The 25,477-nt window shown below is 40.0% G+C and overlaps 2 protein-coding genes across 9 annotated transcripts in view; one reads left to right on the top strand and one right to left on the bottom strand.

Annotated features, from left to right (window-relative positions):
• Positions 1–2,953, top strand: part of PTPRZ1 (protein tyrosine phosphatase receptor type Z1) — a 165,463-nt gene extending 162,510 nt beyond the window's left edge. For all 4 annotated transcript variants that reach the window (XM_007177248.2, XM_007177247.2, XM_007177246.2 and 1 more), the window contains 2 exons: positions 255–390; positions 1,989–2,953. In XM_007177248.2, coding sequence (XP_007177310.2) covers positions 255–390; positions 1,989–2,129 — 277 coding nt within the window. In that variant the 3' untranslated portion in view covers positions 2,130–2,953. The remainder of the gene's footprint in view (positions 1–254; positions 391–1,988) is intronic.
• A 6,054-nt stretch (positions 2,954–9,007) lies between these two features.
• The window catches only part of AASS (aminoadipate-semialdehyde synthase), a 68,399-nt gene continuing 51,929 nt past the window's right edge, over positions 9,008–25,477 (bottom strand). For all 5 annotated transcript variants that reach the window (XM_007177242.2, XM_007177243.2, XM_007177244.2 and 2 more), the window contains 6 exons: positions 23,888–24,055; positions 16,184–16,279; positions 14,462–14,577; positions 13,708–13,796; positions 13,021–13,197; positions 9,008–11,549 (listed from right to left, as the gene is read on the bottom strand). In XM_007177242.2, the coding sequence (XP_007177304.2) occupies positions 11,431–11,549; positions 13,021–13,197; positions 13,708–13,796; positions 14,462–14,577; positions 16,184–16,279; positions 23,888–24,055 (765 nt within the window). In that variant the 3' untranslated portion in view covers positions 9,008–11,430. The remainder of the gene's footprint in view (positions 11,550–13,020; positions 13,198–13,707; positions 13,797–14,461; positions 14,578–16,183; positions 16,280–23,887; positions 24,056–25,477) is intronic.

Here is a 25,477-nt window from a genome sequence, read left to right as displayed (position 1 = left end):
CTTCCATAGTATAAAAATAAGAAATGTATCACCAAATATTGAACTTCTATAAAGTGTCTCATTACTAATATCATGAACACTCCCCAGTGATTAGAAGTAAACCACAGTTCCATGCACTATAAAGTAATGAGACAATTTATTAAAAATTTCAGTGTTCTTACTGCAGAATTATCAAGGCCATGTGCTCTGTGAGTTCCAAATGTGAACATTTGATGCATCTGAATGGAGTCTTTGTCCCTTCCATTTGTTTCCAGGCATGGAGGAGTGACAGCAGGAACTTTCTGTGCTCTGACAACCCTCATGCACCAACTAGAAAAAGAAAATTCAGTGGATGTTTACCAGGTAGCCAAGATGATCAATTTGATGAGGCCAGGAGTCTTTGCTGACATTGTAAGTAATAAAGCAGCGAACCAAACTTTTCTCATTAGAGCACAAGTTACTTTCTAGAGGCTACCAAAATCGTTTTGTCCTGTATCAAAAAAGATCACATTGATAGTATTAGCATGTAGTTTTCAAGCTGAATTGTGTTCAGTTTGCAATCCATAGAACTGGAACAATAAACATTTAAAGTTTATTTTCCAGAAAATTGATGGATCAAAATTTTTAAATATCATTGTGTGCCTTTTTGGAAGGCTTATTGTAATTCTGAAAAATATCCTCAGTAGAAGCACCAACTAATCTGATTTATCCAACAAAATAAATAGTTATTTTCCCGGGGTTAGGGGTCTACATAGCCTCAAAGAAGAGTCAGAAGATAGACTTCAGCTGTTCACCTTTTTCTCAAGCCAAATTCATTTTCTGAACTTAAGAAGTAGCTAATTCTGGGGGTAGTTTTAAAAAGAGAGAGAGAGAGAGAGACACTCGTACAATCAAGAAAGAGCATAGCACATCTGGAAAGATAAGTCTCAACTCTGAGAATAATTTGGAAGTTTTTTTATTATAGAAACAAGGGCTAGAAAGACAATAGGGAACTTTGTGCAAATGCCCCAGTGGGAGAAGCTTAGGTGGATGCAGAAGTCATAGGCTCACCTCCAGCTTCCTGGTCTGGATATGTGTAAGGGCCTTATAAAGAGTCCATCTTCAAAGCTCTAGCCCAGACCAGCTGGCCAGAGAGTAAGGTAACCCTTGTGCACATGCACTTCGGAAGAGCCCTTATTGAAAGTCTCATTCAGGAGAGTTGAGTTGTGTTAAGCTTGTCTTGTATGAAATTGCTTTCGGCGGACTAAACTTATACCCAAGTTTCACAAATGCATTTAATGAGGTGTGTGGTCCTATTGATTTTCTACTACGGAGACAGCCACTTGCTCGTGTTCTCTGCAACTACCTTCCCCCACCTCACCATCCCCAAGTTGGCGTCTGTAAGAGAACAATTACTTTATTCTTCTGTGTGTCTCTACCGTGAGACCACAGCAGGGTACACAGGCACACACCCTCCTTCTCACCAGGCAGGACATAAGACCCGTCGGGCTGGTAGAGTGTGAAGCATACTTGGTAAACAGTGGGTCTTGTGAAAGGCCTGCATTCCTCATGAGTTCCTGGCCTAACAGTGCAGTCCTGAGACCTCTTCATAAATAGACAAACCCAACAGATTTTGTAACAAAAGGAGAAAGGAAAATGAGTAACGTAGTGGGTTACAGGAGCCTAGTGCCAAAGGGTTTACACACAAGTTGATAAATCAGTATCAGAACCTTATCACATCACCTTCTGATTCCATGAAGTAAATGAATAAGCATGGAGTGTTTACCATTGGCAAATGTAGTGGGCCAGTGTTCTAGGTCAATGAATGTTGGCTAATTATAGAGCCACTTTAAATTTAATCAGAAAGAGACATTAACATGGATGGTGTACCTCTGCTGATTATAACAGAGCCCTTAACACAATGCCTTTCTATGACAGTGGCAAAGGGTGACTAAAAACCTTGCTTCTTTTTACAAACGTATGTCCTCAGTGAGCTTCCTGTTTCTGACCTCCCGTTCTCTGTTCTCCAGGAGCAGTATCAATTTCTCTACAAAGCAGTCCTCAGCCTTGTGAGCACGAGGCAGGAAGAGAATCCGTCCACCTCTCTGGACAGTAATGGCGCAACGTTGCCTGATGGAAATATAGCCGAGAGCTTAGAGTCTTTAGTTTAACATGGAAAAGGGTGAGAAGAGTCCACATCTGGGCATTGCTTTCCTCTTCCTAAAATTAGACAGGAAAATTAGTCCAGTTCTTCTGTTATGTGTTTACTTCACGTCACCTGACAGTAACTATCGTGACATAGGATTCTGCTGCCAAGTTTACATCATTAACAATGTGTGCCTTTTTGCAAAACTTCTTGTGATTCACTTACTGTGTTTAAACTAAAATGATTGAAATTTACCGTATTTCTAAGAATGGAATTGTGGTATCTTTTTTTCATATTGATTTTAACAGAGAATTTCAATTTATAGATATTAGGAATTCCCAACTACAGAAAACATGTTTGTTTTTAGTGTCAAATTTTTAGCTGTATTTGTAGCAATCATCAGGTTTGCTAGAAATATAACTTTTAATATAGTCTACTGTAAATAAAACACTCTGTTCCCTATGATATTCAACATTTTACAACCACAGTATTCACCTAAAGTAGAAATAATCTGATACTTACTGTAAATACTGCTCTAGCATCTCCATGGACCAAATTTATATTTATAATTGTAGATTTTTATATTTTACTACTGAGTCAGTTTTCTAGTTCTGTGTAGTTGTTTAGTTTAATGTTGCAACTCATCATCTGGTCTTACTCTGTGAGTCTTCTGATATTGTTTTGTGTTGTGATTAACTCTGTTTTAGCATGTAATTTTAACTTTTATGGAAAATAAAAATACATTTGTTCTGAAAGAAGATGTTTTTATGAGAATAACACCTTACCTGACATTGTTTAAATGGTTTTTATCCAAGACATTGCAAAAATAAATATAAATATTGCCATCAATTTGTGTTTGCTTGTGGAGTGCTGAGGCATGTGTAGCAGAAAATTGTGGACATATTCCCTCTGAGATTATGGACATGAAAGAAGGTTGATGGGATGGGACAGTGTATAGAGCTGATTCCCAAACTGTGCCTTAAGGCACACAGGAAACTCACAAAATTGAACATTTTTGAGGATAACACAGCAATGTGTACTGACACTACACAATGACTACTATTAAATTATTTGGCTCTAACTACTTAATAAACAGAACCATTATGTATTTCCTTTGGTTTAGGGGAGCTATGAAAATGTTACTCAGAAGCTGAGGGCATGATGTACCAAGAAATGTTGGGAAACTGGTTTAGAACCAAGCTGGGAGTTAGAAGCAGGCAGATTTGCCAGCCAGGGAGAAGCTAAGCTGGTCTGGGAGCCAAGTGGGTGAATGGACAAGGACCAGGAGGTCCTAACTCCCAGAGTGGAAAAAGGTAAGACGTCCTAGGTGACAATCCTATTGTCAGGATTTAAGAGCTATGTGGAGGTGAAGGGCAGGAAAACAGGGAATCATGGGTAACAAGCCTGCTCTGATACTGGAAGCAGTCGCCTGCCTCAGCCAGGAGTGTTTTAGAACACTGCCTGGAAAGGAGGCACCAGTCCCCAAGAACGCCCAGGTCAGTGCCTAAAGCGAGAGGCCAGGAAAAGTTTTGTTGAAACCAGTGGTTCTCAGAGTATGGTTCCCAGACCAGCAGCATCAGAAAAACCCAGGAACTTGTTAGAAATGCAAATCCTGGATTTCCATCCCAGATCTAAAATATCAGAAACTCTGAGGTTGGAACTCAGCAATCTAATGCAAGTTAAAGTTTGAGAACCACTGGTCCTTTTAGCAACAACAATTCAGAGAGCCTCCAGTTTCCTCAAGCAATATCAGGAAAATTTCACCAAACCCTTAAAATAGAATCAAAATTTATAAGTTGTTTCTACTTTTTTAGCTTTCCTTTTAAAGCAATAGTCATGAAAAGTTATGAAATAGAAAATAATTCCAACAAATAGTGTCACAAATCACAAAATATTGATAAGTACTGACCTACAGGGTATAAAAAAATTAACATGCTTCCTTCTCACCCTCCCAGGGAGGAAGGCCAGAAGGTTAATTTTGATTCTTTGGTTGCTTTTCTAGCCTTGTCTCCTAGTCCTCTTGTTTTACAGTTTTGTTTCCCCATGACCCACAAAGTCTAATCTGAACAAGGAGTCCATGTCACGATTATTTTTTCTATTTTTCCATTTGCCTTTGTCCCAGGAACAAGTGGCCTTTGAAGGGATATAAAAATTTTTTTTCCTTCATGGTTTTTTTATTAGTGAGGTACCTTGTAGAGTCTCTTCCAAGAGAAAGTAATGTTGCAAGTGCAGGTATGATAATCAAGTATTTTATAGACAAATTCTGATAAAAGTACCCTGAAACCAATAAAAAAGACAATCCTGTCAGATATAGCAATCTTTCCTCATCTTATGAAGCTTAACTCTGAGACAATAATCAATTATGAGAAGTGAAAAGAAATGAAGCCTCGTAAGTAAGCCTCATAAGTCTTACCCAATTATTTACATCCTTTACCAAAGTTTCATATAGTTTTATTGCATTCACAGCTTTTATCCACACATTGTTTTATTACATAATTGTGGCCTTGTTATGAATATATTTTTATGCTGCCTTTCATGTTGTTACATAGGCATTTTTATTACACATAATTTATAAAACTATTATTGTTACTGTATAATATTCTATCTTGTATAGTGGTTTTCAAACAGTGATAGTATTGCGCCCCAGGGGACATTTGGCAGTGTCTGGAGACATTTTTGGTTTTCGCATCTGAAGGGGATGTGCTGCTGGCACTTACTGGGCAGAAGCTAGAAATGCTGCTAAACGTTCCAAAATGCACAGGACAGCCCTCGCTACGAAGAATCGTACAGCACAGCATGTCGGTAGTACCAGGGTGGAGGAACCTGCCCTCATGATGTACCGGGGCTCTTGTGATCATTTTCGTGATGTCAGCTGTTTAGGCTCTTTTCAGATTCTTCCTAAACTACAAAACTATGGTAAACATTTCTTTATGTAAAAGCCTTTTACCATATTTAGGATGTTTCCTTAGTACCAATTCCTATAAGTGCCAGTTGGCGAGAAGATTGTATGAATATTTTTATGTGTCTTAATACCCTTTGGCTTTCCAAGAGTTGTACACCTCCCATCTCCTTACCCTGCTTTTTCTCCGGAGCGCATTTTGCTTCCTGACATATTTTATATTTGTTGTCTGTCCCCCACCCCCCCACCCCATTAGTATCTAAGCTCCATGAGGAGAGGAGCTTTGGCTCTTGTAAACCTCTGTATTTCCACACCTAGAACAGGACTGGGCACATTAAAAACACTCACTGCATTTTAGATAAATGAATGAATAAGGAGTGAATTAATGAATGAATTGGGGTTGTTTTGTTTTGTTTTACCTAGGACAAAAAAGCTCTTTAATGATCCTGGGAAACCTGCCACTCTATTGGTAGTGTTCCTCAACATATAACAAATGTATCAATTTTGACCCATTTTCTTTTTCTGTAGCACCTTTGTAAATTAGCCCAATTGAAAAATGGTGTTCTATACAGACTTTATCTCCAATGTTAAATCACGTAGAGCGGTTCTGCAATCTGCAGAGAGGTATTAAAGACAAGCATGATCCATCTATTTAGCTAAATGCATCGGAACTATATATAGTCCATCATAGTTCTCAGTCTGATACTACCTGAGAATTTATGGCAGCTGCATCTTCATATCAAATTAATACAAATATTTAATATGTGCATGTTCTACTCAATATTACACCATAGGACCCTTACTTAATTTTCACATTTCTCATCTGAAAGCCCCTAATTTGTTAGCATCTAAAATGACTTTAATAGAAAAAACTTAGAAAATAACCCTTTATAAGCAGCTACATTTTAGTTTCTTAGAATTGAATTCCATTCATAAATAGCACATAGAATCAGAAATACTAAGCATTTATTGAATTAAAATGAACTTTTTAGGGAAAGTGGGAAAAATATACACATTTGTCAAGATAAACAAAAACACTTTTATTATTATAAATCATGATTGATTATCATCCACTCACTGGCTAATTGCAAAATATTCTTGTATGTTAGAGGGTTCCTCCTCATTAGTACAATATTGGTGTGTTAGAGTAGGTGGTATTAAATGTTAAGGCATATAAATGAAACACACTACACTGGTTTTAAAAATCCGGACATCCGGGACTTCCTTGGTGGCGCAGTGGTTAAGAATCCGCCTGCCAACACAGGGGACACGGGTTCGAGCCCTGGTCCGGGAAGATCCCACATGCTGCGAAGCAACTAAGCCCGTGGACCACAACTACTGAGTCCATGTGCTACAACTACTGAGCCCGCGCGCCTAGAGCCTGTGCTCTGCAACAAGAGAAGCCACCACAATGAGAAGCCCGGGCACTGCAATGAAGAGTGGCCCCTGCTCGCCGCAACTAGAGAAAGCCCGCGTGCAGCAACGAAGACCCAACGCAGCCAAAAATTTAAAAAATAAATATATAAATTTACATATATATAAAAAATCTGGACATCCTTGGCATAAAAGTTAACAAGTTTTTTAAGGTAATCATTTTTAAAAAGAAAAAATAAGATTTGGAAGTGGGAGTAAGAAAAACTGTGTGAGATTGAAACTTCATGTTACGTACACAATAACAAACTCCTAATCAGCCTGTCACCTGGGACACATTCTAAGCAGCTCAAGACACACAGCCTGACCTTTGAAAAACTTCCCGAATATGCTAATTTGTAATCCTTTCCTCTGAAGCTTTGGACATGACTTTCTCAGATTCCTATTTTCTTGCTTCAATCCTAGGGGAGTTGCTTTAGTTCTGAATTATCCACATGGAGAAATGAACCGATGCAAGTAATTTTTTCCTCGCTGCTAACTTGTTTAATGAAGGTGTGTATTGAAAACTATAGCGTTAAGGTTCCTAATGAAAACTATTAGAGAAGTCTCTTATAGCACCTTTACTTCAGGTAAGTGTTTTAAAGGACTCAGGAAGTTAAAAGCACATTTCTTGGGCTTTTCAGAGAGTAAATGAAAAACATTCCACATTTTGTTTATACAGTATGTCTAGTTCTAATCTCCCAAGATACATAAAAATGTTCAAAGAACCACCTGGAGAAAAAAATTGAAATGGTTAGAAAATAACTAAGGCCAATGAGGAAAAATTGATAACTGGGGTCATTTACTGTATATTCACAGAATCCACCTACATGCCACTCTCCTTCTGGGGTGCCTTCCTGTGGCAGATTGTATTTTCCAAAAATAGCTCAACAACAGCTTTCAGCCCACATGTGACTCGTTGAAACTTATCCCAGTGACAGGTGGATCTATGGTCCCTTGCCTTGAATCTGGATGGACTTGTGACTACAATGAAAGTGATGCTACGTGATTTCTGAGGTTAAGTCATAAAAGGCAACACAGCATCTGCCTGATTCCCTTGGATGTTCACTCTTAGAAGAGCACCACTATCCTTTGACAAACCCACGCATGGAAGATACATGTGGAAAGAAACCAAGGTCCTGGTCCACTGCCCCACCTGAGCTAGAACCAACTTGCAAGCATGGGAACAAGCTGTCTTTAAGTGGATCCCCCATCTCCCAGCCAAGTGAGACTGTGGGGGACACAGACAAGCTGTTCCCACTGAGCCATGCCCAAATTGCAGCTTGACAAATAGATAACTGTAGTTTTACGCCATTACATTTTGATGTAGCTGGTTCCACCGTGAGAGTAACCAGAACACTTCTTATTCACTTCATTTAACTTTGTGAGGCATATTTTCTCTTCTGTAAAGTCAGAAGCCTGGCCAGATGATAATTTTCGCCCTTTCTTCCCTACAATCACTTTACAATTCTCCTTATGGAGCAGATATCTCAATGGCTTCTTTGAGAAGCATGGATCCTGAGGAGTCTTCCAAGTGTATCCAAAAGATTGAAAAAACCTCAAAGGTAAAATTGCATTATCTTTAACATAAACTTCAAACAAAAATGTTATTGCAAAAGAGTTATTGCAGAATAAAAAACTAGCGTTTTTGAACATCTACTAGGTTTCAGGCTTTTCTCTTACATTCTCTCAGAAACTTTATAACCATGCTGTGAATTACTGTTGTCCTCAGTTTATGGAAAAGGAAACAGCTAGTATGTTGTAGAACCAATCACACTGCTTCTCAGAGAAACTTCTAAGTGTCTCATGAGTCTAGGATGAGGAAAGCTGGAAATATAAATATCAGTATTATCTGGAGGAAGCCAAAAAAAGGCAGAAAGACCCGGAAGATGTGAGCATTGTCTACCAAACTGGTTACACCAGGGATTCACAAACTGTAGCTCAGGGGCCATATGCTTCTAAGTACAGTATAATCTACCCATCCATACCCAGATCCTACCACCACCACCTTTACTATTGAAATTTCTGGTAGAAAACTTGTTACTGAGAGCCAATGCAGTGTTTCACTCTGTATATCTTTACTCAAGCTTACTGACATTTCCTTTTCTAGCACTAACGTTAGACACCCCCCTTCAATCATACCCCCTTTATCACTCAGTTAAAGCCCAAACTAGTTATTATATTATCTCAGTGGGTTCCTTCTCCTACCCAAGGTGCTAGTTCCCTAGTTCCCATGCCATCTGGGTGCTCATCCAGACCGGGGGTGGAATCAATGTGACACAAGTGTTATTTCCTAATTGATTATGTTAAAATCAATGTTGTGGTTAAAAACAAAAAACAAAAAACTGCCATAACAGTTATGTCTTTACTTGTTAATAGATTATTGATCTCCATTATTGATATTTTTGGCAGGCGGGACCAGGTCGTAATCAACTTTGATCCTTTTCCAATAGCATAGATGCTTTCTCAACTGCCATATGTCCCACATATAATACCTGCTTATTTCGGTGGCAGAATTAGTTTCCTATGCCAGAATATGAGCACAACCCCTCAGAAATTTTAAGTTATATCCCTAAACAGAAACATTTCTTTCCTCCAAGGAGAAAAAAAGTTTTATTTGTACATCTTGATACATAATTCACACAGCATGCAATTCACACAAAGTGCACAATTCAGTGATTTTTAGTATATTCACAGAGTTGCACCTCCTACCACAATCAACTCTACAACGTTTTCATCTCCCCCCAAAAACCCCCAAACTCATTAGCAGTCACTCCCACTTGCCCCCAAACCCCCCAGCCCTAGGCAACCACTAATCTACTTTCTCCATATAGAGATTTGACTATTCTGGACATTTCAAACAAATGAAATCATACAATATGTGGCTTTTCATGCCTGGCTTCTTTCACTTAATGTTTATCCATGTTGTAGCATGTATCTGTACTTAATCTCTTTTTAATTGCCAAATAATATTCCATTGTATGGATATGCCACATTTTGTTTATTCATTTATTATTTGATGGGCAGAAATAGAGATAGTTTTACATCTTGTTTTGATTTCTGGCTGTTATGAATAATGCTGCTATGAACATCTGTTTACAAGTTGTTGTGTGGACATATTTTCATTTCTCTAATACCAAAGAGTGGAATTACTGGAGATCATATGGTAACTCTATGTTTAACCATTTGAGGAACTGCCAAACTGTTTTTCCAAGCAGTTGTACCATTTTATATTTCCACCTGCAGTTTATGAGGGTTCCAATTTCTCCACATCTTCACCAGCACTTGTTATTATTTTTTCACAATAGCTATCCTGGTGACTTTGAAGTGGTATCTCATTGTAGGCTTGATTTGTATTTCCCTGATAGCTAATGTATGTTAAGCATCTTTTCATGTGCTTATTGGCCTTTTGTATATCTTCTTTGGAGAACTGTTAATTCCGATCCTTTGTCCGTTTTTTTTTAACTGGGCTCTTTGACTTTTTCTTGAATATAGTAGTTCTTTACCTATTCTAAGTACAAGTTCTTCTCTCACTTGGTATATGATTTGCAAACATTTTCTCTCATTCTGTGGGTTGTCTTTTGCCTTCTTGAGGTATTCTTGGAAGCACAGAAGTTTTTAATCATGATGATACCCAATTTATCTATTTTTTTTCTTTCACTGCTTGTGCTTTTGTTGTCATTTATTTAAGAAAGCACTGCCTAATCCAAGGTCATAAAGATTTACACCTATGATTTCATCTAAAAGTTTTATAGTGTTTGCTCTCATATTTAGGTATTTGGTCCATTTTGAGATAATTTTTATATGTGCTGTGAGGTAGGGAGTCCAACTTTATTCTTTTGTATGTGGATATCCAGTTGTTTCAGCACAATTTGATGAAAAGATTATTTTCCTCAATTGAATTGTCCTAGCACCTTTTTCAAAAGTCAATTGACTGTAAATATGAGAGTTATTTCTGGACTCTCAATCTATTCCTATTTTACACTTTTTCTTAGAATTGTTTTCTTAATATTACTTTTGCTTCATTCATTGATATTGTATACAAATACAATCAATTTTTGAATATTAATCCTGTATCATGCAACTTCGCTGAACTCATGTATTAGTTCTAATGTTTTATTAGAGTATTCTTTTGAATTTTCTTTGTATAACATTAGAGATAGTTTTACATCTTCCTTTCTAATCTGGATGTCTTTTATTTCATTTTCTTGCCTAATTGCCCCAGCTATACCCTCCAGTACAAGGTGAATAGAAATGGCAAGAGTATACATCCTTGTCTTGTTTCTGATTTTAGGGGGGAATCCTTCAGTCTTTCATCATTAACTATGATACTAGCTATGGGTTTTTCATAGATGCCCTTTATCAGGTTGAAGAATTCCCTTCTATTCCTAGTTTGTTGAGTGTTTTTATCATAAAAGCGTGTTGGATTTGTTGAATGCTTTTCCTGTGCCTAATGAGGTGATCATGTGGATTTTGATTTAGTCTTACCTATTTCCTTTTCCAAACATTAAAAGAAAGCTATAAGAAATGTCACTTTCTAGATGAATCATAATTTTACAAAAAGGCATAAAATAGTATTATTGCAAAGCTTTGGTAATCTAAAAGCATCCAACTGAATCAGTTTGAAAAATAAAAGCAAAAGAAAAATAAAGCTGCATGAAGAAATTTTTTTCTTACTAAAAAGATAAAACTTCATCTGCTAATTATCAGAAAATATATTCTTGTAAGAAAAAAGTTGCATAATAAATTAACAAGTAGTACAATCATTATCACTTTTACATACACATGAAAAAATACATGATAGAATTATTCAAGTTCCCTGGTAATTACCGGCATCTCTTGTTCCAAATGTTTTCATATTAAAATAGAGATTTATATTTCAAAAACACCATTGTATTGACTTAATCAAAACATATCATGCTTTATGTTTTAAAATATCACATTAGCAAGCATGTTTGTTGCATAAAAGTTCAGAGCTGTGTTGGCTGGGAAGATAAAAACAAAATATAATTCTCAATTATGGTGTGATTGTGCTCTGTGTAGTATACATAATGCCTTCTGCTTTAATTCGCTCCAATATTGGTCCATAGATCTCCTTTGAAAAGGGCCCCATCAGGCCTTTAGCTTGAATTTCACCTAGAAGAAAATAAATTTGTAGTTACCATTTTAAAGGTGGTATGAAAGGTTAACTTCTACAGCAAAAGTCTCCATACAGCAGTAAACTTTGAGTCAACAAATTGTTGGAGACCTAGGGATTTTTCAAAATAGCAGCTTAAATGTCCCCTACTAAATTATTACTTTGGGACTTCCCTGGTGGTCCAGTGGTAAGACTCCGCGTTCTCCATTCAGGGGACCTGGGTTCGATCCCTGGTCAGGGAGCTAGATCCCACATGCATGCCGCAACTAGTAGTTCGCATGCTGCAACTAAGAAGTCCACATGCCACAACTAAGAGCCCACATGCTGCAGTGAAGATCCCATGTGCCGCAACTAAGACCCGGCGCAGCCAAAATAAATACATAAATAAATATTTTTTAAAAATTATTACTTAATCAACACTGTAAGAAAAAGCGGTTAATTGAAAGCACAGCTGGACTTAGGGACAGAGTCTGAATTTATACACTTAACTGCATTAACTACCAAATCAGAGAATAAAGTCTAGTAAGAAAGTAAAGTCAACGTAACTGGTCTGCTTTATTTGCTGATGTCATTTTTTAAAAAGCATAACACCAACAGAATGAAATTAAAACCAGTCTGGTTATTTGGGCACTGGCATCTGTTAGGGTGGCTGAAAGAGTAAGTCTGGGCACTTTCCTTAAAGACTATGATGCCCTCATCCCTCATCACTTCTTCACTCTGGTTCCTCAATAACTAAGTAGGTGGTTTAATTTGATATTAGCTAATATGATACTGTAGATTTTTTTCCCATTATTTCCCATTTATATGTTTTGGTGTTTTTTACTCTCCTCACACCTTCACAGGGGCCAAATGGGGTGTTACATTCAGAGATAATGCTTATTGAAAGCAAACATCATCTTAAGGGGAGAGTGGAGGGTTGAAATTTGAATTCATTTAGTTCAAAATATATATTGAGTATTGATAATACGTTGAGACATGAGGATTAATAAAACGTAGCCTATATTTCTGAAGATCTGGAAATGAATACCCTCTGCTATTTCAGTGTTACCCCCAAAATACAAAAAATAAGGAAAGAAAAGAAGGCAGTTAACATTCCCTGGGGACCCTTCTATGTGGTAGGAGCTTTATGTATTATTTCACTTTAGTGTCACAACAACCCTATGAATTAGTCATGACAATCCCCACTTTAAAGGTGAAGGAACTCTGACTCAGAGATGCTAAGTAACTTGCAACCCATCACTCAGTCATCTTGCGACTGAGCTGGGACAGAAATCAGGTCTAACTCCAAAGCCAAGGTTTTTTTACTCATCACAAGGTGATCTCCCAGTCAGCCAGCCCTTAGATCTTCTGAACTGGCTCACTTTTAGTGAAAGCCAGTGTCATACTCAAGACTAATTATTTGATATCCAGGCCCTGAATGACTTGGAGATAATATGGAGACGGACTTGGTCCCCCAATGAAAGAACTTACCATCAAGTAACATCTTGGCTGCCATAGCAGTGGGTAACCCCACAGTTTTAGCCATAGCTGAAAAACCATTGACATCCCCGTAAACCACAAGATCAATAGTTTTATTTTCTAAATGTCCAGAAGGATGTCTGATTCCAAAGTTGTCTCTCATCACAATCATATCTTTCTCTCCAGGGCCTTAAAATAAATAAACATACAGTTTAAAATGTCGCTATCATTACAACTCCAGTATCGTATTTCATTCCCCTGCTCCTGCCCTTCTGCCCTCGTTTCCCTTCCCATTATGCATATCCTTACACAATTATGTACACTGCTTTTTAGCCCAAAGACCAAATTAAAAACTCAAGGAAATGATAACTCTAACCAGGTTCATCTGTCCAGGTGGGAACCACTATAACCCGGTTACAGACACGAGGGTACTGCCGTAGAGGCCATCCCTGCTTCTCCCCAAAACGCTCCTTCAGCATTTCCTGAATGTGTCAAAAATTAAAAGTAAAACTAATGATTTTTTCCTTTGCCATATTACCCAAGTTCACTCTTACTTAATAGTTCTCTTAGTCTCCCCTCTGGAAAAATAGTCCAAGTGTTCCTTCCCCATTCCCACTGTGTGGCTCCCACCCTTCGGTCTAATTCACTGGTTCTTACGATTCCTCTGCTGGGATGTTTAGCCAATAGCCCACGGCCTACCATAGGAAAGCTTCACGGCCAAATGCTTGGAGAGTGCATCCACGAGAGACTCTGCCTGAGGGACTTGTTCATCCCCAAGTAAGCCCAACCTGAGAAGCACGAGAGACGGCTGCATTAGTTCAAGTCCTATACATATGCTCAGTTGGGAAGCAGAAGGGAACGCTCACTGGATTTTGCCTTGAAAGGGCAGAATCACAAGATGACAGTTCACGTTATAGGACTCTCAAGTTATTGTAAAACAGTAATAATGAGAGTAATGTTTTAACCTTTAGAATCATCCCCAGACTCTCCCACGAGTGTTGCCTGGAGCTAGACCTGACACATTGTAAGTACACACTGTTGCAAAGCTTTTCATGAGATTAATTTACAGGTTAGTTCTCCCACATGAAGGATACCAGCAGAATGGGCCACAGCCACATGAATAAGTGTTTTAAAGTAGTTAAAGGAAGACTGGGAGAATGTCCTACAGGAGAGAAAAAAATATCCCACCTTTCTCAGGAACTGAGTAGTGAAGCTGCTCAAAAATAAGTATTTCCCAAGTTATAATTGCCATTGAATTTCTCGCTTTATCTACTTTTTATCCCCACATGAACAGGGTACGTGGTAATCTCTCTACAACAGGCCAACATTAGAGCAGCAAATTAATCAAAAACAGTGTAAAATGTTTGCTTCTATCTTGACTTTTCTTTGACTAGAAAGCACTAAGTAATCATTGATCCAGTATTTTGCTCTAGGTTGACTGGTGGGTACCTACCATTCAACAGCCTCCAGCTGGGTATTGTCTCCTTCTAGTTTCTTAAAGACAGCTTCCTTAAGCACATCACACTTGGAGGAGGATGAAATTCCCACTAGATCACAGAGGAGTTCTTTCTGGTTAGAAAAACAAAGATACAAATTCTAAGTTCCAAATAAAGTAAAAAATGAGTTGAGAAATTATCCTATTAAGACATTGGACCTCAAAAGAACCTCAAATTTTAAATTAGAAATAATTAGAAATAGTAAATTGTGGCACACACATGTGCATACACACAAATGCACACCCACACATCAATAAATGCATGGTATTTCAAAATGATATTTCAGCAATAAAACAGTCATAACACCAAATCAATACCAAAAAGGTGATACCATATTTACCATCACATTGCCTACCTTTGCAGGTCCTCTCCATCACCTTATCCCTCATTATCCCTCACCGTCCAGAAGTCAATTTTGCCCAGGATAGAGTGGAAGGGGCTTATTGCTGTGGTTGCTAGTAGCAACCAGAGTTCTTTTGTAGGTTCAGGAAATGAGGAAGATTGTGCAGATAATAAAATCTCGAAGGAAGAGCACTTAAACAGTGGTCATAGCTTTTTCTAATTTCTAAATAAGACTTTTTCCAGGCTCCCAAGGAAAAAGTTATGCTCTAGATTAAGGATCAACAAACTAGTTCGCAGGCCAAATTGAGCTCACCACCTGGTTTTGTAAATAAAAAGTTTTATTGGAACATAGCCATGTTCATTTGTTTATGAGCTGTCTGAACTGAGTAGCCTGACAGAGACCACATGACCCATAAAAGCCTAAAAAATCTACAATCTGGTCTTTTACCAAAAAAAAAGTTTGCCAGCCCCTGTTCTAGACTGTAGCTACCAAGACAAGGGGACCAGCCGCAAGAATGCCTGTACCAACCTTCCCAATCAAACTGCCTCAATATCAGATTCACTATGGATATTTATTCACTCCTGTCCAACAAATAAATTTATGAAATCTGAAACTTAGATTGAAAAGACTCTCAGATACACAAAAGAACTGAATTTAAAAACAACTGGCTAACCAGAATACCCAAGTTTCTTTGGGACACTTACTGGGATTAGCAGTATTGATTCTTTTCTCTTTGTGATAAATTTCTAGCATTTCTAGCATTGGAATATGGGCACATTAATTTAAGTTGAATGACCAGCTGGTAACAAGTTAATTCCTGGCAGTTAGTGGAAGCTCTAGATTTTAATACAACACAGACATGGGCATAAACTCAGTAATTAAAAACTCAGATTACTCATGGTTACAAATGGTCAAATAAAAGAACTAATGGGATTCGGGCGCTGGGAATCTAGTTCTGCGATACCACCGGGAGCTCTCCTGCTTTCTCAGTTTCAGGAGCCCCAAGCTTAACTCCTGTCATGGGTCCACCACTTAGACAAGCGGCAGAGCCCAGAGCACAGTGCAGAGAGCGAGCCCGTCTCTGCTCAGGGCTGAGGGAGAGATCAAGTGGTAGAAGTTGCTGCAGGAAACAGGTCCCGAGAGTCAGCGTCTGTGTCCTCTCCATCCTCCCCAAACAATGAAGTTTGGAAAGGGGGGCTTTGGGGCTAGGACTTAACTTCCTGCACATAAGCCACAGAATGGGTTCTTTGCTGGTCCAAACCCACGTTCAAACCTGACCATTTCAGAAGGCATTTCTGAAGGGCAGCAGACAATGTATAATTCCGGAGTCACTCACCCAGCTGAGCGGATTGGCATCAGGTCGAAGGGCAGGAAATGCATCTCTGTTTATAAGACCCAATTTTACAAATCCATTCAAGGCTTTGGCATATCCCTGTAACAAGAGTTATTAAGCAATATATAAAAATGTGCCTTCAAAGAAAAAAATTTTTTTTAATTTTTTGAAAATAAGGATCTATTTTTGTAATTCATTTAGAAAAGAGGCTGAAAATAGCCATTTGTATTGCTAGTATTGATGCAGCCACCCTCGGGTTCAAACCGAAATCAGTAGTGTCACAACAGTTCCACTGGTTTACACAAGAGCCCTTGCAAAACTTGGGTCTTTACTTTTGTTTCTGGGTAATGTGCGAGTGGTATTTTCTGACAGCATAAGGGAAAATTTCATCTTGTGTTACATGCTCAGGTCAGCAGAATTGTATTTAATAGAATAGTTGTTCTCTCTCTTATAATGGAAGGAGCTTGTAAGAATATCTCCCAACGAAGATAATCCATTCTACTGATTAAGAGCCGTTATCCTAACGTATATAAGGAGCAAGGGAAAAAGGTAGGCGTTAGAGAGGTATTTCTAAAATGCCATCACTCTGATAAAAATTCCTCACATGTCCTTCATTCTCTACAGGACAGGCCGAGGTTCTTGGCACATTATGTAGAACCCATCACAATATACCCCTCCAGCCTGACTCACTAATCATCTTCTCCACCACTCACCATCCTCCAAACAAGCTGCTGTGCTCTTCCAGAGACCTGGGGCTTGGTGCACGCTGCTCCCATGCTTGGAACATGGTAACCCCTCTTTCTCATCTATGAAATGTTTACTTTTCTCTTAAGACCCAGCTCAGCACACATACTGAGCCCCCTAGGTGAGTGGGCACTCCCTTCTTCTCTGTATTCCTGTAGCATTTTGTACATACCTCTACGATGGCACTTAACACAAACTGTAATTAATTGTCTATTCAGCTGCTGAACTGCAGGCATAGAAAGTATGTGTATGTGTGTCCTTTATCCCCATGTCCTCACCCCATTATCCATCATTCCAATATGCTGAAAGAGAACAAATGACTGGATGAATAGATTCTGAATGAAGATGAAGTGAAGGAAGATCATAATGTCTGTTCTCCTGTGAGCAAATCACGTTGGGGGCAGGGAGGGAGGGGGGAATGGGAAAGCCAAAATAAGGAGCTTTATAGCCACTGCAGTTGAGAGACAGCAGGTGGGGGGAGGAGAAGAAGAAGAAGAAGAAGAGAGGAAGGGCAGGAAATTATTTCAGGAAGCAGTAAAATTATTAAGATATAAAATAGTTCCTGTTGCCACTGGATATTTCACAATTTAATGTGTGAATTCTCACATGTCTGAACGGCTGTATTACTCAAACTGTTCAAAGTTACTAATTAAAGTATTAAAATTCATTTGCTCTAACCCAATGTAAATATACTTCAAAGAGGAGAAGCAAAAAAGCAATACCCCTAGCCTGCGTCTAGGATGTGATGAATGCTGGGGATCCTTTCTTCCAAGATCTCAAATACTGAGACATTTCTCAGCTATTTCTTCATCTCAGAAATAATTTTATGGTGACCTCTAGAAATGAATTTATTATGTGTACTCATTTATCAGTAAGTACTTAGCAAACTGCTGCCATGTGTGAGACTTGTGCTAGGGGCTGAGCCCATAGAGACAAAAAATGCAGTCCCTACCCATGAAGAAACTACAGTCCAGGAGAAGGGTCAGATAAGTCCAACAAATAAGGCCTGGCACATAGTGAGCAAAACCACGACCACTGAGGACCACGATACACTGGGCTATCACAGGTGCTACGACAGAGGTAAATGCCGAGCTAGGCGAGCACGAGGAGGGGAACTCACGTAGATGTCGGGGAGGGGAGTCAAGGAGAGGAAATAAGAAAGATCCTGCAAGGTGATACAAGCTGGGTCTGGAAGGACTCAGGTGACAGGCAGGTGCAGGAGAGAAGTCAAGGTCTCCCTGTCATACTTGGGTGACAGGGTCTCATCTCTACCACTGGAAAGAATATTCAGGTTACTGAAGGGTTGCTGACACTGCTCAGGACATGAACTCTGTGACATCTTCCATCCTCTGGGGTTCTGTGGCTCTCATCCGTGCACATTCTTGAGAGCTTTAGTTAATTCTTAAATCTCTTAAAATCCTCTATTTCTGGGTCTATATGTTTGGCAGGAGCCTAAATCTATTGGAAAATCCTAACTCCTAAAACCCCTGGGGGAAAAAAAAAAAAACAGAATCAAGAATCTGCCAGATCTGGGGACACTATGGCTGCAATTCACACTAGAATTTCTGCTGGGTTTGAAGGCTTGTGAAGCATCCATGGTTCCTCGATCTCCTTAGGATGTTATCACTGACAATTCATTTAATTCCTAGACAATGAGGACATCACATTCATGAGAGCACAGGTACCACGGAATCTCACAGCGCATCGAGATCTGAAATCAGGTCTCTAATTTTTAGAGATCTATGTATTTTAGGTACGCTGGTTGTAGTGGGTTGAGTAGTGTATCCCTCATAACTCATGGCCACTCAGAACCTCAGAGTATGACCTTATGTGGATCTTTGCAAATACAATTAGTTAAGGATCTCAGTATGAAGCGACCTATATTTAGGGTCCTAAATCCAGTGACTGGTGTCCTGATAAGAAGAGGAGAGGACACAGTGATATAAAGACAAGGTGGTATGAGGATGGAGACAATGAGATGGGACCAGTACGTCTACAAGTTAAAGAACATCAACAATTGCCAGCAACCACCAGAAGTGAGGCAAGAGTGGCAAGGGACAGTTTCTCCCTCGACGCCTCCAGAAGGCTTGCCCTGCCCACACTTTGATTTCAGACTGTGACCTCCTGGATGGTGAGAGGATAAATTTCTGTTGTTTTCAGTTTGTAGTAATTTATTATAACCACCCTAGGAAACAATTACACTGATTGTCTTAATCTGGTCACACTTGTAACTACTCTTTTGTGATTACAAAACGTGTGCTGGAATCTCTGCAACAGCGGCGCTTCCTGGGTCCCGGGGCGGCTTCCCTGGTGAGTCAGGCGTGGTTGGCCGCTGGGCAAAAATCAGAGCCGCCTCCGCCCCACCACCCACGATGGAAACCCTCCAAGAAAAAGTGGTCCCAGACGCGTGTGCCTGAGGATTCCGCACAAAAGAGGTGCCCAACATGAAGACCCTGGCGCGCCCGGGGGGCTGGCAGTGTGTTTTGCGCTCATCAGCACGTGCACCAGCTTGTCGCTCGTGTACAGCAGCCTCGGCGGCCAGAAGGAGCGGCCCCCGCAGCGGCAGCGGGCAGCGGCGACCGGCAGCGCGCGGCGGTCCGCAGAGAGCAGCCCCCGGCCGCGCCCCGAGGCCCCCGCGCGACCGCGGCCACTGCACGGAGACCTTGGCGTGGCGGACAAGGAAGATCTCCAACACTTGCCTCAGCACTGGCTGGTTCCCAAGGACGATTGCCCTGGAGCTCTGCGACAGGACCAATGTTTATGGCATGGGGCCCCAAGCCTCACTGCAGGGATCCCAATCACCCTTGAGTACCTTATCACTATTACGAACCTTCTGGACCGGATGAGTGTGCAATGTACCTCTCCCGTGAGCGAGGACGGAAGGGGAGTCATCACCGCTTTATCACAGGGAAACGAGCCTTTAAGAACTGGGCACAGACATTCCATTTTCACTTTTTTCAACCAGACCGGAAACCAGAATCGCTTGCTAGAAGTCATCCTGAGAATAAACCTGTGTTCTGAGGAAGGTGTGTGGCCAGACTGAAATCCCAAGTACCCTCTGTGTCAGACATCGGGGCCCTGAACTTCCTGAACCACCAGACATGGACGAGGAACAGAACTGGTCGCAGGGAGAGCGTCACTCCTCAAGCAGTGCCATGTACAGATGCCCCGGAGGCCTGACTACAAAGCAGTGCAGTTGGTTTACAAGGGGAAAATTCCAGAACTAATACACCCTAATGAGTGTTGTCCCTTTCAAGAGGGGTTACCTTAGGACAGGAACACTCATTGCAATGACGCTGCCATGGCTAAAAACATTTTGGATCTCTTTAGGTATTGCCTGTGAAACTGAGACATGAGCAACTCAACATTAGTGGTATTCCTTTGTAGAAATATCACGTTAAGAGTCATTTTTCTATCAAATTGTATCCTGACCTGAACCTTTGTCATCTGTTGGACTCTGTGTGGTTTGTAAAAAGCAGTCTTGAAAGTATGGACATGATTTCTGAAGAGTACATCTTTACTAAAACTAAAAATAGAATTACCATATGACCCAGCAATCCCACTCCTGGGCATATACCCAGAGAAAAGACACATGCACCCCAATGTTTATTGCAGCACTATTTACGATAGCCAGGTCATGGAAGCAACCTAAATGCCCATTGACAGACGAATGGATAAAGAAGATGTGGTACATATATACAATGGAATATTACTCAGCCATAAAAAGGAACAAAATTGGGTCATTTGTAGAGATGTGGATGGACCTAGAGACTGTCATACAGAGTGAAGTAAGTCAGAAAGAGAAAAACAAATATCGTGTATTAACGCATATACGTAGAATCTAGAAAAATGGTACAGATGAACTGGTTTGCAAGGCAGAAATAGAGACAAATGTAGAGAACAAACGTATGGACACCAAGGGGGGAAAGCGGGGGGTTAGGGGGGATGAACTGAGAGATTGAGATTGACATATATACACTAATATGTATAAAATAGATAACTAATAGGAACCTGCTGTATAAAAATAAATAAATAAATAAAATTTTTAAAAAAAAGAGTACATCTTTACTGACTTTCATAAGCAACTGCCCAATATTTATTTATTGAGAGTTTTTTAGTGTGCTCTAGGCCAGTATTTTTATAGATTATGATTATGTGGTAATTTATCCTTCCTAGTTCTTTAATCCTGAATGATGGTTGGAAAAGGCCCGGAACAGGGAGGTGAGTTGCCATGTTCACAGTGCTCATTGTTAGTATGTGATGGTATTTGGCTTGGAAATGTTGCGTTGCATTTTTTGAACCCTCAGGCTTCAAGGACAGCTATGACATTTTCCAAAGTGCAGAAATGCTCCAAATGACAGAATTGAAAACCAAAAACTTTGTCGTTCAAACAAAAAAGATACCAACAAGAGAAACTTAAAGACAATTTGCTTTAGTAATAATTGATGTAAGTCACTTCACTTAAGCCCTAGTTTCCTCTTCTGCAGAATGATATCACTGTACCAGAGGACCTCTTAAGTTTCATTCCAGATCTGAAATTCTCTCAACAAGCCTCTCGCTGACCCATGTAAGGACTTTGCACTTGGAATGATGGAGCTCCCACAGTAGCAGAAGCCCTATTTTAGGGGGTCTTTTATATCTCCCTGCTACCTATCCCCCTCTTGTGGTTAAAAGCATACTTCCTCCCCAGACCCCATCAGCAGAAATCCATCCCCTGCTTCTCTGGTGCTTCTTGCACCAAAAAGAGTTGGCGGGGGAGAGAATTTTCATGCTTTTCCTTGATGACAAGAACAAGGAACTGCACTTCTATGCGTTTTTGAGGAGAAGAGAATATAAGGAGATACCCCATTATACTACTCATTTATCCTATGAACTATTCAGATTCACTCACTGCAAATCTTACATTATGTTCACTGCCGTTCCCTGGTGTTCAGGAGTATAAAGGACTTATTTTATTTAGAACCAAGATCAACTAGTATGAAAGATTTTCATTTATGCAAGTAATATTGTTCAAAAATAGCCTTTAAAAAATATACCAGTGTTTTCTTTACACATGGTTTAGGAGGCATTAATTTCTCTAATGCCAAATTTGAAGGCACCAGCAAATATTATGTATAGGGACTGACATTGTTTTACAAAACATGACCTGGTTTGTGACTAAAGAAGGTTTCTCACATTAAAAAGTAAAAAATAGGGCTTCCCTGGTGGCGCAGTGGTTAAGAATCCGCCTGCCAATGCAGGGGACACGGGTTCGAGCCCTGGTCCGGGAAGATCCCACATGCCGCAGAGCAACTAAGCTCGTGCGCCACAGCTACTGAGCCTGCGCTCTAGAGCCTGTGAGCCACAACTACTGAGCCCAAGTGCCACAACTACTGAAGCCCATGCGCCTAGAGCCCGTGCTCCACAACAAGAGAAGCCACCGCAATGAGAAGCCTGCGCACCGCAATGAAGAGTGGCCCCCGCTCGCCGCAACTGGAGAAAGCCCGCACACAGCAATGAAGACCCAACACAGCCAAAAATAAATAAATAAAATAAATAAATTTATTTAAAAAAAAAAAAAAAAGTAAAAAATAAAAAAATTTTAAAAAATGTGTACTGGACATGCGTATTTATGGTCCTAGTAGCGACACCCCATTTTGTGGTAAAAACATTTCAGATTCACTTTGGGGAAAGTGACACTGACTACATCGTCAGCACTGGCGACATAAAACAGGGGCCAAAGCCGATTGGCACCTTTTGTTGCACTGACCTCAGGGGCTAATGAGACAAAAACTCTACTTCTGGCTGTGAAGACGTACTTTTTCTTTCTCACTGGATTTGAACCTAAGAGGATGCTACCATCTTGCCATCCCTGTGAAACAGGGGACGCAGCCAATGCTTGAAGGAAGAGCTGAGAGGTGAAGAGAAACTACTACGTGCCAGTGAGGTCACAACCCTCAAACCTCAGTACACCTGAAGCTGACCCTTCACCTGCCCCCCCCTTCTCATGAGTCAAAAATTCCCTTTTTGCCCCAGCCACTTTGAGTTGTCTCCTGAAACAGTCAATCAAAAGAGCCCTAAGGGGAGAGCAGCTCGGGGCTCTGTGACCACCTAGAGCAGTGGGATAGCGAGGGTGGGAGGGAGACGCAAGAGGGAGGGGATATGGGGATGTGTGTATGTGTATAGCTGATTCACTTTGTTATACAGCAGAAACTAACACGCCATTGTAAAGCAATTATACTCCAATAAAGATGTTAAAAAAAAACTCCCAATTTTTAAGTCAAATATTTACATATAGAGTAAAAAAAAAAGAAAGAAAGAAAAGAGCCCTGAGAAAACAGATGCCAATCTGGTTTGGTTTTTTTTGTTTTTTATACATTACAAAATGATCACCATGATAAGTCAATTACCATCTGTCACCATACAACGATACTACATTATTATTGACTACGTTTCATACCTGTGACTCATTCATTTTGTAACTGGAAATTTGTACCTCTTAATAGCCTTCACTTATTTCCCCTTCCCTCTGGAAGCTACCTGTTTATTCTGTGTATCTGTGACTTTTTTTTTTTAACATTTGTTCATTTATTTTGTTTTTAAATTCCACATATAAGTGAAATCATATGGTATTTGTCTTTCTCTGACTTATTTCATTTAGCGTAACACCCTCCAGGTCCATCCATGTTGTTGCAAATGACAAGAGTTCATTCTTTTTTACAACTGAGTGATATTCCACTGCGTGTGTGTGTGTGTGTGTGTGTGTGTGTGTGTGTGTTTGTATGTATACAACACATCTTCTTTATCCATTCGTCTATTGATGGGCACTTAGCTTGCTTCCTTATCTTGGTTATTGTAAATAGTAAGCATAGGGGTGCCAGTCTGGTTTATCATCTTAATTATTTCAATTATGAAGAAAAATTCAGTGTTCACATCACTTATATCAAAACAGGCAACATGATCATCTCAAATAGAGCCACTTACCTTGTACCTCAGCGTCCCCCGTAATAAAGTGTGAGCAGACGGAATGCCATAAATCTCAGCATATTTGGTACTGTCTCTGTTAGGATAACTTTCCAAATTTAATCCAGGGAAATAATCCATAGGAGTAACCGAATCCAGAAAGGAGACACCCCCTACCACATTCACAACCTGAGGAACATTGAAAAGGCACACATGGGGTTAAGACAGTGTGTATTCCTCTTTGGATTTACCTGCATTATTTTCATAAGAAAGAAATCCAGGTTTTACAAGAAAGCAATAGGGGATTTGAAAAAAATTTTTTAATGAAACTACGCTAATCAACATCCCATATTCAAGCTGTTCTACTAATATCATAATACACAAGGCCATTGTTCTCCCAAGCTTTAAAATCTGACTTAAAGCATTTCGTTTTTAACTCAGATCTTGTTTCTGATTTTTCCTCGCCCCTGGATGAGATGGCACTGGATTATGTCTCACTAGAGTTTTGCTTTGGTTTTAAATAAACAATACGCTATAAGCAACAGATACTCAAAGTGGCTTCTGTGCTCAAACAGCAATGGCCATATTCTCACTCTGTTCTTCCTCTTCACTCCCGTCCCCCTTCTTGAATGCTAGCTGCATCAGGCATCAGTCTTGCACACCCATTCACACAGCTAGTATTTAAGGACCACCTGCTATGTGTGTACCAGGATCACACCTGGGAATAAGGACAGTGATGAATAAGATTCAACTCCTGCCTCCGTGCAATCCTTTGTTCACTGAACAAGCCTTTACTTAATGTCTACCAAGACCCAGGAGCTGCAGTAGAGCCACAACAAAGCGCTCACAGCCTGGACCAATCAACCGACGTGTGCATGTTGGGAAATGGAGTGGGGGAGATGCCCTCTCACAAGAAGGGCAATGCAATGAACATACAGTGAAACTCAAAAAAAAAAATGCTACCTCCTGATCTTACTGCCTCTGAGAAGGTATGTCACCGATTCCCAAGCTCTTCTGATTTCTCAGTAATCCTCGTTCCTACATCTCTACCCCCATCACACACAATCAAAATGCAGTGAAGCATTTTTTTCCGTTAATTTTGATTAAAGGGCTAAATTTTTCTTTCAGTTTGTGAGGTTGATGATCATCCTTGAGATCACGGAAAACATTCTGGAGTAATAAAATCAGGGCTGAGAATCCTGGTGGAACTAGACTTTGTCCTGCTTGCACCACTGGAAACAATCTCTGACCACATCTAAAGGCTGCACGAAACAACACTGCACAAGGGAGCTGGTGACGTACCTTCTGGTGGAGTCGTGAGTAATTTGCTCAGAGGAGTCTTCGGCTAAACTTAATGGTTCACAGGGTTTATTTGTAGGGAAGTTCTGCGTATGTCGTGGTATGAAAGGGAAAATGGAAAGGTATGTGTGTGTATAGCTGAAGCCCCAGAAGGAAACGGGCAGTGCTGACCACAGAGTCACGCCTGGAGGGGTCTCCTCAGTCAAAGGCTCACTTTAAAGAGCACCAAGGACCATCAAAAATCCCAAGAGTGAGAATCAGAAGGAAGTGAGGAATGCTTTTCACTTAAGTTTCTTGTCAAACTCTTCTGAA

This window comes from Balaenoptera acutorostrata, chromosome 7 (assembly GCF_949987535.1).
Source record: "Balaenoptera acutorostrata chromosome 7, mBalAcu1.1, whole genome shotgun sequence".
NCBI lineage: Eukaryota > Metazoa > Chordata > Mammalia > Artiodactyla > Balaenopteridae > Balaenoptera > Balaenoptera acutorostrata.
Note: the sequence above shows the minus strand (reverse complement) of the source record. Positions and strands in the feature narration are given on the sequence as shown.